Here is an 18,651-nt window from a genome sequence, read left to right on the forward strand (position 1 = left end):
GAGATCGAGACCATCCTGGCTAACATGGTGAAACCCCGTCTCTACTAAAAATACAAAAAACTAGCCAGGCAAGGTGGTGGGCGCCTGTAGTCCCAGCTACTCGGGAGGCTGAGGCAGGAGAATGGCGTAAACCCGGGAGGCGGAGCTTGCAGTGAGCTGAGATCCGGCCACTGCACTCCAGCCTGGGCGACAGAGCGAGACTCCGTCTCAAAAAAAAAAAAAAAAAAAAAAAAAGAAATGCAAACTCTTCGGCCCCACTCCATCTCCAGAAACTCTGGGGGTGCACCCTGCAGTCAGTATTTTAAAAATCCCACCAGGTGATTCTGATGCACACTCAAGTGTGAGAGCCACTGACCTAGGAGTCAGGTGGGGGCTTCTCTGTCTCCATCTTCCTTTAGGGCTGTCCCTAGTAGCGAGGTTCCTGTGAGAGGAAGCATACAGGCAGCTTCCGCAAGTCTGGCCTCTGGGCCTGACTCTGCTGCTTTTGGCTGACTCTGCTCCAGTCTGCTCTCTTCTCTGGGCCCCAGTTTCCTCCTCTAGAACATGAGTGGGTCTGTCTAGGCCATGATGAGTTAAGGACCGATGCACATACGTGCGTATGTGTAAAGTGCTGCACCAAGGTCTAGGAGGCAGTCGGCACTCACAACAGGGCTGCCTTGTGTGATTCTTCAGTGTCTTGGGGAGAGGATTATTGGACTGGGTGGGGCCTGGGAGAGAGATCCCCACGGGACCAGGCCGAGGTGATGCTCCTCAAGACCCTCCCCAGGGCTGTTTCACCTGCAGGGCTCCTTCTCCTTCTCTGTCTTGCGGCCCCCACTGCCTTACTGGTTTCCCCTGGTGGCTCTTCATTCGTAAGTTACTTGCCCATGAATCCTCATCTGGAGGTCTGTACTTGGGGAATCTTGCCTAAAATAGTTCCAAACTTCAATCCTTTGCTTGGGAACTCCACCCCGCAGGGGGTGAGGCTCACCCAGGCGAGCCTGGAGGAAAGCCATGGCTACCTTGCTGGCTGAGGTCGTCCACGAGAATGATCTCCTTCAGGAAGGCCCTGGGCACTGTGTCGAGGATGCTGTGTACAGTCCTCAGGAGGGTGGACCAGGCCTCGTCATGGAAACAGAGGATGACACTGGCTGTGGGCAGGCTGTCCTGAGGGTGCTGCTGCAGACACCTGCAGGGAAGAGAGCCAGAGAGCCATGGGGAAGAGAAGCCCACAAGAAACATTCCACACCCTCTAATTCATTTCCCTTGCCCTGGTTGGGGCTGCTCCCATTATATGGCTCTCCTATGGGATCTCTTAAAATTCCCATTTAAAGAGAACCTGTTACGCCCCATAGTGGTGCTGTCCACTATCTCCCAATTCTCAGATCTCAAAAGCTCCTTTATCATTAAATCCAAAGTCCCTCCCATTGCAATTGAGAAGCATTGCCATCGTTCTTAGCAGATGACTGTCCTCATTTGTAAAGTGGGAATGAATGACAATATTATCAACCTCACAGAGCTGTGGTGAGGCTTAGATAGGATGATGCACATAGTTAAGTGTCCAGTAATCTCTAACTGTCATCCATTCAAGGGCAGGGACACCACTTTCTTTATTTTTATGTTCCTACAATCTAGCATAGCACCTGGCACACAATTTTTATATGTTAGCACTTACTATTTTTAAAAATTTAACTTTAAGTTCCAGTATAGATGTGCAGGACTTGCCGGTTTGTTACATAGGTAAATATGTGCCATAGTGGTTTGCTTACAAAAGGCACTTTCTTTTTTTCTTTCTATTTTGAGACGGAGTCTAGCTCTGTCGCCCAGGCTGGAGTGCAGTGGCACGATCTCGGCTCGCTGCAAGCTCCGCCTCCCGGGTTCACGCCATTCCCCAGTAACTCCCAAGCCTCCCGAGTAGCTGGGACTACAGGCACCTGCCACCACACCAGGCTAATTTTTTGTATTTTCAGTAGAGACGGGGCTTCACCATGTTAGTCAGGATCGTCTCAATCTGCTGACCTCGCGATCTACCCGCCTTGGCCTCCCAAAGTGCTGGGATTACAGGCATGAGCCACCCACGCCTGGCCCAAAAGGCACTTTCTTAAGTTTCTGAAGCGCCTGTTTCTGGGTTGCAGCTGCTGCTCAAACCATGTTCCTCCTCAGAGGGACATCTGAATAGGAGCCATCTCAAGGACCCCAAACTTCGGACACCTAAAGGCATCTGTGAGGTGGAACTGCAGGCAGAGTGACAACCAGGCTGAGGCTGGCCCTGTCTGAGGGAAACACCTTCCAAGAGGTGTCAGCTCACGCTGCTCGCTAGCCTGGTACCAGCCTAAGAAAGGCGGAAAACTCTCAATGCACAGGAAACCTGTGTGGGACTCAGGGCAAAATCCTGTGGAGAGAGGGAGAATTGAGTCTAGGTAATGGTAAACGGAATTCCTAAATAATTTTTAAAAACACATAAACATCTCATAAATTAGCTATTTTGTTGGTTTATAAATTTATAAGCTATTCATTTCCATAAATGATTTGAAGCCCCTCACAAAAAAACACACACGATACAAATACTTAAAATGATGGTAAAATAAAAATAAGGAGGAAAAGTCAGGAGCTGAGGAATATAAGTAAATGTAGAAAGTCAGCATTTGGAGAAAGAACATAAATATATAGGTTATAAGGGCCTAGGTATTTCTAGAATGGATTTAAATTTGACTCTGAGATTCCTGGTAGCCAAAGTAAAATGTTCATTCCGCAACAGAATGATCACCATTAGAGAAGTGACAGACAAGGTTTTTTGAGGAAAGCAAAACTCTTTCTAGTAATTTTTTTCTTTCAATTACCACTTTACCACTTTTTATTTTGAAATAGTTTAAGACTGACAAGAAATTGCCAAAATAGTAGAGTCCCTGTGTTCCCTTTACCCAGCTCCCTATAGTGAGAATATCTTACACAACCATTCACAGTAAGCAAAACCAGGAATCCGACATGGTTCAATACTGTTAACTCAAATATCACATTCATTTTGAAGAGAAGATTTAACACCCATCTAATACTTATTTGAAAGAGAAATTCCTATGAACTTGAGAAAGAAATCCCTAAATGCATGGCAGCATTCTAAGAACCATCCTTAAAACAAACAAAATAATGAACTTTTATAGTTTGAATTCAGGGCTGTTCAAATAACATGTCCAAAATGGAACCAAAAAAACCCAAACTATTACTTGGGTTTATTGCCGGGAGACTGGCTATTTGCCAACTGAGATAGGAAAGGAGTCTGGGGACAGAGAGAGCTGGGTTTGGAATTCCTGTGGGGGCAATTTAATAGTTTACCAAAGTCAGTCCCGTCTGCTCCAAGAACAGAGCACAGCTATGCCTGCCAGCCATGCCTGACTCCTTTCTCTGTCTCAGTTCATAGACTATGAGAATTGGAAATAATACAAGTGTGTGGTATGCACACACATGTGCACGTGTGTGTGTATGTGTGTGTGCATCCTTGCAGTAAGATGGTCAAAAGAACTTAGACTTCGGAATCAGATATATTTAGATTTGAATGTTCACTCTGTTGCTTCCTAAGTTTCCTTGGGTAATTCACTCAATATTTATAGGTATCAGTTTCCTCATTTGGAAGGTAAGGGTAACCATAATTACCCTTTAGGCCCATTGAGAGAATCAAAGAATAATAATAGGCACCCAATAGACAGTGACTGTTTTAGAGCTATCTTCCAAAAAGACACAAATGTAATTAGTATGAATGTTATATTTATGATCATCTTTGCAAATTATAGCTATCTTTAAACAACTATTCTACAGTATAGTATGAGACATCTACTGAACTGCTTTCAAGTTTGGGTTTCCCAACAGTTTCCACTTTAGAGCTTTTGGATATAGAATATACTAGAAGTGACATTCGAGAACTCCCAAGATGAAGCCTCAAGGCCTTCCACTTGCTGTCATGAGATGCCACGTAATGAAACCATGTAGCCTAATAGAGGATTAGAGGTTGCTTGAAGAAAAACTAAAGTGCCCCAGCTGAGGACCAGCATCAGCTGCCAGGTCTGAGAGCGAGGCCATCTTAGTATTCAGTGCAGTCAGCAGCCCTCTGACGGTTGTCACATGGGTGAACTCAGGGGGGATCAGCAGAAGAACTGCCTGGCTGAGTCCGGTCCAAATTATACAACCATAACATAGAAATGGTTATTGTTTCAAATCACTAATTTTTTTTTTTTTTTTTTTTTTTTTTGAGACGGAGTCTTGTTCTTCTGCCCAGGCTGGAGTGCAGTGGCATTATCTCAGCTCACTGCAACCTCCACCTCCCAGGTTCAAGCGATTCTCCCACCTCAGCCTCCTGAGTAGCTGGGATTACAGACGTGCACCACCATGCCTGCCTAATTTTTGTATTTTTTGTAGAGATGGGGTTTCACCATGTTGGTCAGGCTGGTCTTGAACTCCTGACCTTGTGATCCACCCACCTTGGCCTCCCAAAGTGCTGGGATTACAGGAGTGAGCCACCACGCCCGGCCTGAAATCACTAATGTTTTAATAATATTTTTATTGAGATATAATTCACATACCATAATGTCCACCCTTATAAAGTGTACAATTCCATGGATTCAAGTATAAAGGTGGGCAGCCATCACTACTATCTAATTCGAGAACATTTACAACACCCCACCCCAAAAACCTACTACCCATTGGCAGTCAGTTTCCGCTGCTACCGCAACTACCACAGCACATGGCAACCACTAACCTATTTTCTGTCTTTATAGACTGGCCTACTTTGAACACTTCATATGAATGAAATGACATAACATGTGGCCTTCTGTGACTGATTTCTTTCACTTAGCATAATGTTTTCAAGCTTCATCATATTGTAGTCTGTATCAGTACTTCATTTCTTTTTACTGCCCAATATTTCCTTGTTTGAATATACCACATTTTGTTTGTCCATTCATCAGTTGATGGACATTTGGGTTGCTCCTATTTTGACTTATGTTATGACTCATGCCACTATGAATATTCAGGTATAAGTTTTTGAGTGAACATGTTTTTAATGTTCTTGAGTATATACCTAGGACTGGTATAACTAGTCATATGATAGCTCCATGTTTAACATTTTGGGGGAACTGCCAAACTGTTTTCTAAAGCAGTTGCACCATTTTATAGTCCCACCAGCAATGTGTGAGTGTTCCAATTTCTCCACATCCTCGTCAGCACTTGCACTGTCTTTTACTTCAGCCATCCTAGTGGGAGTAAAATGACATCTCATTGTGGTTTTGATTTGTATTTTCCTACTGACGAATGATTTGAGCATCTTTTCATGTGCTATTGACCATTTTTAAGTCTTCTTTGAAGAAATGTCTATTCAAATCCTTTGCCCATTTTAAAATGGAGTGTTTTGTTGTTTAATTGTTGGGTTGTATGGGTTCTTTTTGTATTTTGGATACAAATCTCCTATCTAATATAGGACTTACAAACATTTTCTTCTACTCTTGGATGGTCTTTTTCACTTTCTTGATGACATCCTTTGAAGCACCAAAGTTTTAAAAATATCTCTTTTTTAAAATCTACCAAGTTTTGATAAGGTGCATAATACAGCACTAGATCATGGACACACTTTCCCATTTTTAAGATGAGGAAACTAGAGCCCAGAGAGCTTAAATGACTGGTTTAAAGTTACACAGCAAATAACTGATAGTATACTGCCATCTATCTATCTATCTATCTATCTATCTATCTATCTATCTATCTATCATCTTTCTATCTATCTATCACCATCTTGGACTATAACGCTAGCAGAATGTTCTGGATTCAGAGTCATAAAGGGACAATGATGGAAGGTTATTTGAAAAACATGCTATCCATTAGTTCCTCCACACATTCTGCACTGTCTACGCTGATTCCTTCAGGTCTTCGAAAGGCAACTTACTTGACCCCACTGTCTTGGCTGCCTTACAAATGTGCTTACAGGGAGTCATGCTTGTCATCGCGCTCCCAGCTTTCATTAGGGGACAATACCAGAATCACTTTTAGGAAACCAGCTCTCCATTACCGAGGGAACCTATTGAGGACGTTGTCCCCCTGTCACTTCTTATCCTCACTCTGATGCTTTGGAAGAAAAGTCCTTGCAGATATAAGTGCCACAAAATACTTTCCTTCATCTGAGCAACTGGTGTGCTTCTTCCTCGTGAAGAAGACAAATAAGAGTATCGTCTTTTTTTTATTTTTCAGTGTGGCTGCCAGGAAGCTCAGAGTAAGGAAATAGGATATTTATTCATTGAGGAGGCTGTAGACAGGCCCGCCTATTTTCATTGTGATTTTCTCTTTAATCTTCACCTTCCATCTCTCTATCAAGTCATTTAACAGGTATTTATTGACAGCCTATTATGTGTTAGGACGGAAAGATGACTGAAATAGACACGATGCCTGAAGCACAATCTGTGGTGCCCCTGCCCATATCCTCTTGGGCCATCTCATTATAATACAGGATGGCCCAACTTCTAATGGCCCTAAGGCTTTCTCTGACTGACCAGTGTGATTTCCCCAGTCAGAGCATCCCTGAAGAGCTGGAAAATTAACCCCTACCCCACTCCAGTGAGCTGTGCTCAGCCAGTGATTGAAAAGAGTTGGTTTATTAAACACCCAGCACCCTCACCCCTAAGGGCAGAGGGTGGGAAGCACTGAGATGCGTGCATGTTCCACACTGTCTCCAAGGGTTGAGCTCCAGCTGCCCACAGAGGTAGCTGCCTTGAACACACGCCTCCCTCAGGGGCTGCCTTCTAGTCTCTGCTCCACTTTCCTGGGCCCCTACCCGTGCTTCTTGGGATAACCTGCAAAATAAAGGCTTCTTTCAGGATCTTCTCCGGGGGAAATCTAAACTAAGATAGCCCCTAATAGCATGGAGTTTCTATTCTATTAAACATAACCAAATCATTATTCAGCAGCTGTAGTGAGGCGTTCTGGAGGTAGGCACATGAAATCAAAGTTGAGACCTGAAGGGTGGGTAGGACCCAGCCCAGAGAGAGAGTACAGGTGAGGAATGGCATGCCTCGCAGGTGTCACATCCTCTGATAAGGCCCAGAGGTGGGAAGGGGCTGGCATGTACCAGAAACTGAAGGAAAGACGTTCATAGCATTGCTGAGCCAACCAATGAGGCAGGGCATGGCAAAGGCTCTTGAACATCGTAAAGCAAGGCCCCAAGTGACTAGGGACTTACGCAGAGGATCCAGGAAGAAATGTTTGTTTTTATTGTTAAATAATGAGGCTAATTTCTCTGTGCTTCCACGAAATATCCGGTGAATATTTTACTATCTCGGTTTGTATGTGTCGCTCAAGTGTCCAAAACCCCACCCCTGACCTCCTTTGTTCATCCTCTGAGTGGGAGCAGCGGGACAGGAACGACCAAGGGCTTTGGAATCAAATCAACCCGGGTTTAATCCCTAATTAGCCAACACAGGGATGTTGATACCTTTCTCCAGCCCAGGGGTGTGTCCTGGATTAAAAGGGATTATCTTAGCCTAGGAGAGCTGTTCTGCAGGCTAGCTTTTTATCTTCACACTCCAAGATCAGAGGAGTCTGGTGTCTTGTGTTTACACACAGATGCACACCCTCTTTTCACGCAGCCCCAGGATCCCCTGTGAACTTGGAAATACATTTGGATGATGGCTCTGAAGAGAATGAGTCACAGCATTGCACCAGATGGCCTGGCTGCAGTACTGACGCTCTTCCCTCCCTCCCCTTGCCTGGCCAGGGTAGAAAGATTGCTGCCAGGTTTCCTAAAGCTGTTTTGGGGATACTGACTCCCAGTTCCTATCAAATCAGTGGAGGCTCCCACTCGGGTAGGCTTCTCTATCTCAGCCCTGATCCCTCTGATGTATCAGCCCATTTGCTTGTCTGCATCCCCTAGTGCACCCCAAGCTTCTTGGGGTTGGGGCTGGGTATTGCTTACCTTCTTACTTCTGATAGTTGTTAAATAAATATTTGTTCACTGAAGGAAGAAAGACGCTGATCTTGTTCTCAGGAAGTGTGCAAGCTGGTTGTCAAGATTAACAGGGGAGTAATCCCACAGAGCCAAGTTCCTACATTACAAGAAAACCCCAGCTTGCCTGTAATTGGTGGCACTTATCTTGGGAGCACCACACCAACGTCTAGGCCAGGCCTGAGGCTGCTGGGCTGGGGCGCAGTCTGGAGCTGAGCCGTTGGAGGAATAGATGAAAAAGCTTGCAGACAAGAGAGATGGGAGCAAAGGGCTGGAGTCTGCAGTGGAGGCTGATGCTGCCAGCCTGTCATTCTCCATCAGTGGACAGAGGTCACAAGGTACATGCCATCCCCTTCTCTTTGTGCGGGTTCTCCAAAGTCCCACAGCTCACTTCCGGGGGTTCAGGGGATCCTTGGCTTGCTCTGATCCTGGCCCCTACCTCTGAATCAGAGACAGGCACAGACTGGGAGTCACTGGTCTGAACACTGACCAGAGGCCTATGAAGCATCCTGGAGCCATAGTTCCACCTCTACAGGGACAGCCCCCCCGGGCTAGTGGCCAGAGACACCTGCCAGATCCTCCATCTCGAGAAGTGTGAGCTTTAGACATGCAAAAAGTGAGCAGTTGATAGCAGGTCATAGAGCAGACAGTAATCCAAAGACGGGGTGGTAGAAGCCAAGAGGTAGCTCAGTGCCTCTCCGGTGTCCATATGCCCTTGAACCACCCAGGACCTCATTAAATGCAGACTTAGGTCAAGTAGGTCTAGGGTGGGGCCTGAGATTCTGCATTTCTGGTGAGCTCCCAGGTAATGCTGATGCTGTTGGTTCCTGGACCACAGCTAGAGTAGAAGGCAGTGGTTGTTAGTGACAAGACAATAGGAGGTGAGCTGACAGATATACAGAATACTTGGCCAGGTGCTGGGTCCCCTGTTACTGCAGGATGTCAGGAAGACTAAGTCCCCAAAGGAACTATGGACCGTGGGTCTCCCTCCTGTCCACCTCCTTCAGCCTTGTCTGGACGGTTCCCTTTCCTTACTTACTTCCTGTGTAAACTTACAGTAACTCCATCACCTTAAGTGACTTGAGCATCTCTGTTCTTAGTCACCTAAAGAGCCCTAAGCAGTGGTCCTTAGCCTGGCTACACATTAGAATCACTTAGAGAGTGAATTCCTGTAAATCACATTTACTTGGTCTGGGTGGGAGCCTTGGCATGACGATTCATTGGTTCTAATGTGAGTGGGGCCGTGAACCACTGGCCTCATAATGGCGCTCAAACTTTAACATGAGTGGAAATCACCTACGGATCCTGTTAGAACAGCGATTTCATCTAGTAGGTTTAAGTGGGGTCTGAGGGGTCTGCATGTCTGAGGCTGCAGGTCTGAGGACCACACTATGAGTGGCACTGGAGTAAATAATATCAATTCCCCTCACTCCAGGACAAGGTACAGATTAGCCACATCTAATCTAACCCCCAAGGCCAGCTGGGTTTGTGCTAAAGTGCAGAGCAAGATCCTACCACACTTGCTACGGTGAGTGCATTTGACCCAAAAAAGGGTGATATGTACTCAGCATTGTCTACACTGCAACCCCACTGAGGGGTAATGGATCCAGAATGGAGGTCTAGAGGAGGTACTGCCTCTGCTGCGGCCACGGTGGACTGGAGGGCTGGAAGCTTGGTGTTTGTGGCATCCCTTCATGACTCACAGCCGGGCCCCATAGGCACCACTCACACTGCCCGTACTGGGTTGTCTGCCCTCTCCTGGGGGGGGAATTGAGCTGAGCTCCAGCCCCAGGTCTCAAGCCCAGCCTGTTCCTGTTCTTGTCCCTCATCCCGAAGGGCATGTCTACCCTCTTGGATTTACTGATGCCCTGTCAGCTGCCTCCTTCCTCTTTTGCAGGCCAGGCTATCAGAGCCAACAAGGGGTGTGGGGAGTTATCTTGGGGTGAATCACGGCCTGGCAGGACAGAGGCTTTGCAGGGAACTGAGTGGACCCTGCGTGGATTGCAACACCATCTTCTACTTGACAACAAAGCTGCAGCCAAGGCGATTCTCCCGCCCCTGCCCTTCCCTCTGACCCCATGCCCATTATGGCCTCTGGGGCGGGAAGTGGGGAACAAAGGAGAAAATACCCCTCCCAGCTCTCCCCACTGGCTGTGAAGAGCCATTGACCACCTGGGGCCTTGCAGCCCTGGTTCTCAGCCCGGCTGCATGATAGAACCACCTGGGGAGTTTTAAGATCTTGATGCCCAGGCCTCACCCCAGACCAACTAAATAGAAATCCTTGGAAGTGGAGCATGAGTATGAATAGTTTTTAAGACTTTCCAGATAATTCCACTGTACCTGCACATTTATGATGATTCAGCAGCCTCCAGTGCCAGAAAATAACTTTTCAGTCAGAGAAAGGACAGCAATGTGATATCCACAGCTCCATTTTTCTCCATCTCTCCAACTTACTCCTACGCCATTTACTCAAGAATATGATAAGGGCAACTTCTGTTTGGACTTAATACACAGGGAAGATCATCACACGTTGTATCTCATTTTCTCTACAACCTTATGCAAGGGTGTTATTATTATCCCATTTTACAGTTGAGGAACTGAGGCTCAGAGAGGTTGAGTGACTTGTACAAGGTCACACAGTAACAGGTGGTACCAGGATTCAACCCCAGGTCCACAACTGTTTAATCACAGCTATGGGTACATAAACCAGGGAAACACAGGCTGAACCATAAAGGCAAGTTAAAAGCAGGTAGCACACAGCCAGCTACCACTGAGCTGACATTTATGTTTGAGGACAAACCCCTGGGGCCATGAGGGAGCTGTTCCTCTCTGCTCTCTTCTCTATTTTCTGACTCTAGCATTGCTTCCTACATTGAAACTTCCCAAACTCTACCAGCTCTCCACTCGCTTTCTTTACCTCTAGTTCCCCAGACTATCTAGCATCAGCTTAAAAAAATTCAGATTACTGGGCTCCAACTCAGAACTCTGGAGCATTGCCAGTGAGGGGGTCTGAACATCTCTATGTCTTTAACAAGCAATTACGTCTTTAACAAGTGAGGGGGGTTGGGTGTGCACATACGTTTGGGAAGTCGCGGTGTAACTCCTTGCTGTTGAAAAATGTGCTCCGTGGGCCAGCAGTGCTGGTGCCACCTTGCAGTGCCTTTGATAGAAATGGAGCATCTGAGGCTGCTCTCCTGACCTGCTGAATTTGACTGCATTTTAACAGGATGCCTAGATCATTCACACGCACCTTAAAGTCTGAGGAGCCCTGCTGTGGCCAGTCTGTTTGGCATAAAGAGTGTGCCTTAGAGCAGAGGTTCTCAAACTGTCTCTGGATCGGCAGTACCAGGAGTACCAGGAGTTTGCAGAAATGCAAATGTTGAATTTGCATTTGCATACGATCTCCACCCACCCCCCAGGGTGACAGGACTCTTCTCCTACCCCTTTAAATCTGGGCCACATTACAACACATAAGAGAAACAGCCACATGTTAAGCGCCTGCTGTATGCGGGCCCTGCACGCTGCTTTCCCACCAGGACCAGACAAGCCCCTCTGGCTCAGGGGTAGGAGAAGAGTCCTGTCACCCTGGGGGGAGGGTGGAGCAGCAGTACCAGGAGTTTGCAGAAATGCAAATGTTGAATCTCACACCCACTGGATCAGAAACTATAGGATTGGAGGCCAGGAATCTGTATTTTAACAAGCCCTCTAGGTGTTCTGATGCACACTCAAGTTCGTCCCTAGATGTAGAATATGAAGCACTGGCTCACTCAGCAGCCTCTTTGATCCTAGGAATCCATTGTCCCTGCACTGGGTGCCAGGATGATCAAAGGAAAGCTGGGGCCTGGAAGAACTTTGAAAGCCATCCATGCTACAGGAGGCTAAATGGGCAGGGCTTGTTCCTCCCGCCCCTTCTTTGACAGCAGCTTTCAAGGGCTGAGTTAATGCCGTTCCTGTTTGTGGTTCCATCATGGGCTCCTGTCTATTTTGCCTGAGTATTCATTCAGTTTTATCCCCACCTCTGCCCTGAGGACCCTCCCTTTCCCACAGCACAACCATTTCATTGAGTTTGATCTGTTCCTGTAAAGAATGGATTGGTTAGTGTGCACGGATTTACATTTCCCCTAATGATACAGTGCTGTAGGCCGCCTTCTGTGCCTTACTTTTTCACTCAGCAGGGGATTTTTAAGGTCTCCCTTCACTGTTGAATGTACCCAGAGTCTGTTGCTTCTAACTCAGGCTGAGTATCTCATAGGGTGCACCCAGCTCCTCTTGCCCTGTGACGTGACACCCAGGTGGTTTCCAGCTCCTCCACACCACCAAGGATGCTGTGATAAGCATTTCCCCAAGTGTCTCCCCATGGACCCGTGTGAGTTCTCCCCAGTCTAAGAAGAAAAAACTTGAAACACTTCCAGCCCATGTAACTTGCCCAGTCTCTGATCTGGAGAGCAGCAGACTTGCAAAGTGTAGCGTAGTGGTTAAGAGTGTGACTTTGGTGTCAGACTCACCCGGTCAGATAACCTGGCACCAGTCCCTCCATCTTTCTGTGCCTCAGTTTCCTCATCTATGAAATGAAACCTACCTTATAGGTTTTCTACGAAGAGTTGAAAACAAAAACCACTTAGCAGAGCCTCTAACACATAGTAAGTGCTCAGTAAAGGCTCACGATAATTTTGCCTCTCTTTTCAGAGACTGTCTTTTGACCTCTTTTCCACTGATATTTTTCTTTTTTGCTCTTGCATCATTGGTACTTATCCTCAAATGCCACCTATTCAAACTGACCTCCAGAAATGACCCTAGAGGTACTCAGAAAAAAGCCTGTGGCCTGGGCAGGGGTGAAAGGACAACAAGCAGAGCTAGTTTGGGCCTTCGGGTGTAGCAACTGAGCCAGAGGGGCTTGTCTGGTCCTGGTGGGAAAGCAGCGTGCAGGGCCCGCATACAGCAGGCGCTTAACATATGGCTGTTTCTCTTACGTGGTGTAGTGTGGCCCAGATTTAAAGGGGTAGGAGAAGAGTCCTGTCACTCTGAGGGGAGGGTGGAGATCGTTTGCCTTGCTTTGCAGGAACTCTCTTGTGTACGCAGGCGAGGAATCCAGGGAAGGGAAGGCGCCAGAGCTTGAACCGCAGACTGGAGAGGGGAGTCTGCGGCCAAGGCCTGGGCTGCGCAGGCCGCACGCCCCAGTCGGGGCCAGCAGAGGGCGCTGAGCACCTCCGCACAGGGCTGGCGGCCGTTCCGTGAGAACCCTGGCAAGCTGGGGATTGGAGAATCCAATCATCTCCCTTCGCAGGGGTTGAGGAGTTTCCTCCCAACTGCCTGGGACTTTCAGTGCTAAAATCTGGGAAGTCTCAGGCGGCAAGTCAAGACGAGTTGGTTACTCTGGCTGGAAGATGCAACCACTGAAGTGTTGCACACACACATAAGCACACAAGTGCACATCAAACACACACAACACAAAATGTACCCAGACTTGCACCACGCACCTCACAGTGCACATCACACACTCACGAACATCACACTACATGCATAACACACACAACATGCTTGCACACATACACATGTATCACTCACACCACACACATTTATAACATAGATGCAACACACAAAGAATACATACACACACGTACCACAAAAACATGTGAAACAAACACTACACCACACACAGGCACGGTACATGCACAGTACATGTGCACATCACAGCACATGCACAAGATACACAATACACACGAATTACACCCATGCACACTACACACACAGCACATAAAAATTATGTGCACAGCACACACACCACAAAATTTACCTGCACTTGTGCCACATGCAACATATCCATGCACTTTATACCACATGCACAATAAACACACTTGTACATGTATGCATATACCATTCACACAATGCATTTATAACACAATGCACCACAGAAGCACATCATACACAAGAAACAGTCACGACACAATACCTGTGCACACATGCAGCACATAAACATATGCAAAACAAATAGCAAACTGCAACACACACCCAGATGAACAATGCATGTGGCATCACCCCAATACAAAATACATATATGAACCATGCACATAATACATGCACATTAACACACATGCATACAAGACAATACAATGCACAATGCATACCTGTGCATATCATACCACATACACAAAGTAACATGCACCAAGCATATAGGCACCACACAATGCAGTACATGCATGTACTACACATACATGCACGACATCCATTTAATACACATAATGCAGTGCACACACAACACAGAGAATATATACAACACACAGGCACGAACACACATATACCATGACCTACAAATACGCATATTCACCACACATTTGCACTATGCAAACACACAAGTCACACACACGTATCACTTTGGTAGTCATGGATCCTCTTGTTTCAGGCAATATTTCTCATTGGCAAAAAGAGGATGCTCATTCTTGCTCCAGGCCAATGAAAAATAGTGTCAACAAATTTGAAAACTATATATTTGTTCATTCAGCAATCACTTCTTTACCGCCTGTTGGGCTTTGAGATGTACAATACAAACTCAGTCCTGACCTTCTAAGGGGCTCACAGCATGGCGGGGAAAGCAGGCATTTGACCGATAAATACATCAATGATCATTTGGCTTTAGTTGTAGTAAGTGCTATGAGTTAAAACTCCAGGGTGCAAGGAGGGCACAAAACTAGAATGGGGTGGGAATTTCCTGAAAATAGCTTTTAAAGGTAAGGCTTGAAAACAGTGTAGCGGGGTTGAAATGGAAGTAGGGTGAGGTGAGTGAGGCACCTAGGGCACACAATTTAAGGAGATGTTCACTCCGGCTGCTGACTGTGCAATTGCACACCCTTGAGTGTGAGTGGCTGAGCAGCCAGGCTGAGGGGAACTAGATCAGGGACCCGAGGAATGTGTGGCCCTACCTCCAACTGCTGCTCTGCACAAATGTTTGCTTTCCAGGAAACTCTCCAGGCTCTGGGAGGAGCAATGGCCTGTAGGAAAAGGGACCTAAATCACCAAACTAAAACTAAGCAGCTGCCTTGCTCCCTGAGTGTTGGTAACCAAGGCTCCCTCCTCAGTGGCCAGCCATGGTGACAGTAAGGGAGCAGGGGGTGTGGAGGATGGGCTAGCATCTCCCTGGGCACAGCTCCGCACATCACCTACACTTCTCAGCTCACCTCCTGGGGCCGGGGCCGCCCTGGCAGGGTAAATTGCAGTCAGCACAGTATTCTGGCTCTCAGGCACTGGACTTGTTTCCTTAGTCTAGTGACCCAAGGAGGGTGGTATGGAGCGGTGGGTCAGGCAGACTGGAGCTCACATGCCTGCATTCAAATCCTGCCTTTGTTACCTACTAGCAGCGTGACTGCGAAAGCCACTTCGCCTTGTTTTCATACCTATAGAATAAGCGTGATGATATTACTAGCATCCATCTTGCAGAGCTGCGAGGACTTTCCAGGACTTTATGAGTTAATACATTAAAAGCTTGTAAAGTAAATCCAGACACATGGGAAGAGCCCCTAAATGTAAACTGCAATTGTTATTTTGATCCAAACTAAAAGCAAACACTAACAATAGCCCTAAAATCAAAATGTAGTGGAGTCAGAGGGTTAGAACTGGGGAATATCTGCTCTAACCTCCCTTCTGTGTTGTAGAAACAAAGCCATTTGACCTAAAGACGGAAGAACTAGAACCCAGGATGGAGAAGAGAATGAACAAGCCAGAGTCCTCGCTTTCTGCTTTCTAGGACAATGGTTCTCACCTGAAGGGCTTGTTCACAGAGATCACTGGACCCCACCCAGGGTTTCTTGTTTGGCAGGTCTGGGATGGGGTCTGAGAATCTGCATTTCTGAGAACCCACCAGTGCCCAGGGGATGCTGACGCTGCTGGCCCAGGTGCTGCATCTTGAAAAGCACTTGCTCTAGGGACAGGAGAGGCAGGGTACGGAAAGTTTGCATCCCCGAGTTTGCTACCACCCGATCATGCCCCGGGATCAGGGAAGGGAAAACAAGGGCCTTACTTACAGCGGGTGCCGCACCTCAGGCAGAGCCCTCTGGAGGGGGATGCGGGCACTGAGTGCCTCCTGGAGGCCATGTGGGTCCAGGCTGAACAGGGTCAGCTCCTCTTCTTCAGACACCTCCCCGTCCTCCTCCTTGGCCCCCCAGTCCCTCTTTGGGGCTTCCTCATCCTGCCTCCTGCTCGGCTGCTTGATGAGGCGGTAGCTGCCACCTCTCCTGCCCTGGCTCTGGTTCCTTCTGGCCCGGGGTAAGGCCACGGCCACCAGCAGCTGATCCTCCCGCAGGGAGATAAAGGGTGGCAGGCCCTCCAGAGGGCTGTACTCTTCGCCCTCATCCTCAGCCTCCAGTACCCAATCCTGAGATTCCCCAAAGTCCAGGCGGTACCTGGCTTCAGGGCTGGGCTTGCTGGCTTGGGCTGTGACAGTCTGGTGCAGGGTGTGCGGGGGAGGGTGCAACATCGCCACCATCATCAGGACGCATCCCAGCATGAGGAACAGCAGGAGGAATTGGAGTCTGCATGGTCTGTGCCTGTATCGCTTCCTTAGGAGCATGTTGCTGGAACTTGCCAAATGCAACAGGTCATGTTCAAGTTCGCTTTCTCCTGCTCCAGGCTCCTCCAAGCTTGCAGCAGAACCTGGGTTGCTCGTTCCACCTGGAAGTTTTTCTGCCAGTCACTTAACCTGCTCCTGACATTTGCTAACAGCATGTGTAAGACCTGCTTCCACTTACAATCAGAAAACCACAGGACCCGAGTTTCACCCCAAGTCCTCTCTGAGTGGATTTCCTTAATTGCCTTCTGAAAGCCCATTCACAGGGACTTCACATTGAATTGCTTTCCTCCCTTTACCCCGGTTTTCTCCTTGGGAAAAAAATAATGATTCCATTCTGCTCAGGTGTTTCTTTCCCCCTTTGCATAAATAGGTTGCTATGAGGTGTCTGGGATGAGCTGGTGGGTTCTCAGTCAAGCAGGGCTGACAGCCGTCCCTCTTTGGACGCTTCCAGTCAGGTCAGATCAACAGATGTAAAGCCGGCAGGCAGTGCCTGGTTTCCTTTCACACATAGCTCCACTCAGCCGAGATCCCTCTGCCAGACACAACCCAGAGCCAAGCGTGCGCCTCACTCCTGGTCCTAATGCCCTCACTGTTCCCAGGCTTTGCACAACTCGGCGTCGTCACTGCTAGAGCCAAATCAAAACAGGAATATCCCAAGAGTTCAGAAGGAAAGAATAATACCCTCTGATTCAGAAAGGCTGTGTGTGTGGCATAGATGCAAGGAGTTGCAGCTGTCTGTTTGCACCTCAGCCTCCCACAGGGGATCAGCCAAACTAGGTTGGACTCTACTTCCCTTCCTGGGGACCACTGTCCCTGTCCTCCTGAAAATGAGGGAGCTAAGGGAGATGATTTTGCAAGTCCCTCCTGCTCCCACAAGAGCAGCTGAAGGCCTGTTCTGCCCTGGGCACTGAGGGGGACGCTGGAAGAGGAGTGGATTCCTCCTTCCATCATAAAGCTTCCTTCATTTAACCAACACGTAATTAATGAACACACGCTATGTGCCAAAACTGTTCTGGGAACTGGAAGTAGAGCAATGAATAACACAGACAAAAATGTGTGTCTCATGGAGCTTGCATTCTAGTGAGAGATACAACTAAAACTATCCACTGGGTCAGATGGTGATGAGGATGAAGGCAAAAAAGCAGAGCAGGCATGGGCCTGGGGAGCATGGGCTGGGCTTGGAAAGGGACACTGAGTGGTGGAGAAAGGTTTCATGGAAGAGTCACCATCTATGTAAAGAAGAGGGCTGCACAGCTATCTGAGGTTGAGTGTTCGAGGCAGACAGAATGATAAATGTGAAGGTTCTAGGGCAAGAGTATGCCGGCATGCTGAGGAACAGCAAAAGATCAGCATGGCTGAAGCAAAGAGAGCAGGGTGGAGCCTGATGGGAAGTGGAATAAGAGAGCCAAGGGGGCGGGGGGCAGGAGGACCATGCAGGACACCCCCTGGTTGCATTGAAGGAACTTTGGCTTTTCCTCTGTGTGACAGGGGAGCCCTTAGAGGAGAGACACAATCTGACTTGGGTTTTAACTGGATCATTCTGGCTGCTGGGTTGAGACTAATCAGTGGGGGGCAAAGAGCAGGAGCAGGGAGACCAACCAAGAGCTTCTTGGCTTGCACTAAGTGGCATCAGTGGTGACAGGGGTCAGCTTGTGGATATACTTTAAGGAAGAACATATAGGATTTGCTGATGAATTAATGACTAATGTGAGAGGAAGAGAAGAGTCAAGGATGAGTTCAAATTTTTGGTCTGAGTAGTTGGAAGAATAGAGTTGCCATGAACCAAGATGGGGAAGGAGAGAAGGTGGAAGGAGATGAATGCCAGTGGCTTGGTTTGGAACATGTGACATTTGAGGTGTCCTTTAGACAGCTAGGAGGAGATGAAGTGGAGGCAGCAGGATGTAGGATAGCTGAAGGTCAAGGGGAGGTCTGGCCTGCATATACAAAGCTGGATTCCAGCAGCACTCAGATAGTGTTTGAAGCCATGAGACCTGAGATCACTGAGGGAGTGAGGTAGGTAGAAGGGAGAAGAGAATCCAGCATGCTCAGTTTTGGGGCTTCTGTCTTGAACAGATTGAAGGATAGCTGGCCATCACCATGAGCTGTGTTTCTTTTGATGGCTGTAAAGCAGCCATGC

The 18,651-nt window shown here is 47.7% G+C and overlaps 1 protein-coding gene and 1 long non-coding RNA gene across 4 annotated transcripts in view; both read right to left on the minus strand.

Annotated features, from left to right (window-relative positions):
• The window catches only part of GALNT15 (polypeptide N-acetylgalactosaminyltransferase 15), a 53,719-nt gene extending 36,305 nt beyond the window's left edge, over window positions 1-17,414 (minus strand). The window contains exons 1-3 of one of the 3 annotated variants that reach the window (XM_050777434.1): window positions 15,970-17,414; window positions 14,872-14,940; window positions 1,002-1,168 (exon numbers count right to left, since the gene is read on the minus strand). In XM_050777434.1, coding sequence (XP_050633391.1) covers window positions 1,002-1,168; window positions 14,872-14,940; window positions 15,970-16,514 — 781 coding nt within the window. In that variant the 5' untranslated portion in view covers window positions 16,515-17,414. The remainder of the gene's footprint in view (window positions 1-1,001; window positions 1,169-14,871; window positions 14,941-15,969) is intronic. The other 2 variants (XM_050777454.1, XM_050777445.1) reach the window with 2 other exon arrangements.
• LOC126946795 (uncharacterized) lies at window positions 2,836-11,311 on the minus strand. Its single transcript, XR_007722758.1, has 3 exons — window positions 10,295-11,311; window positions 7,925-8,792; window positions 2,836-6,806 (listed from the first exon to the last, which is right to left on the minus strand). It is a non-coding gene; the product is annotated as an uncharacterized LOC126946795 (long non-coding RNA).
• Window positions 17,415-18,651: the final 1,237 nt, after the last annotated feature.

The sequence above is a fragment of the Macaca thibetana genome, chromosome 2 (genome assembly GCF_024542745.1).
Source record: "Macaca thibetana thibetana isolate TM-01 chromosome 2, ASM2454274v1, whole genome shotgun sequence".
Taxonomy (NCBI): domain Eukaryota; kingdom Metazoa; phylum Chordata; class Mammalia; order Primates; family Cercopithecidae; genus Macaca; species Macaca thibetana.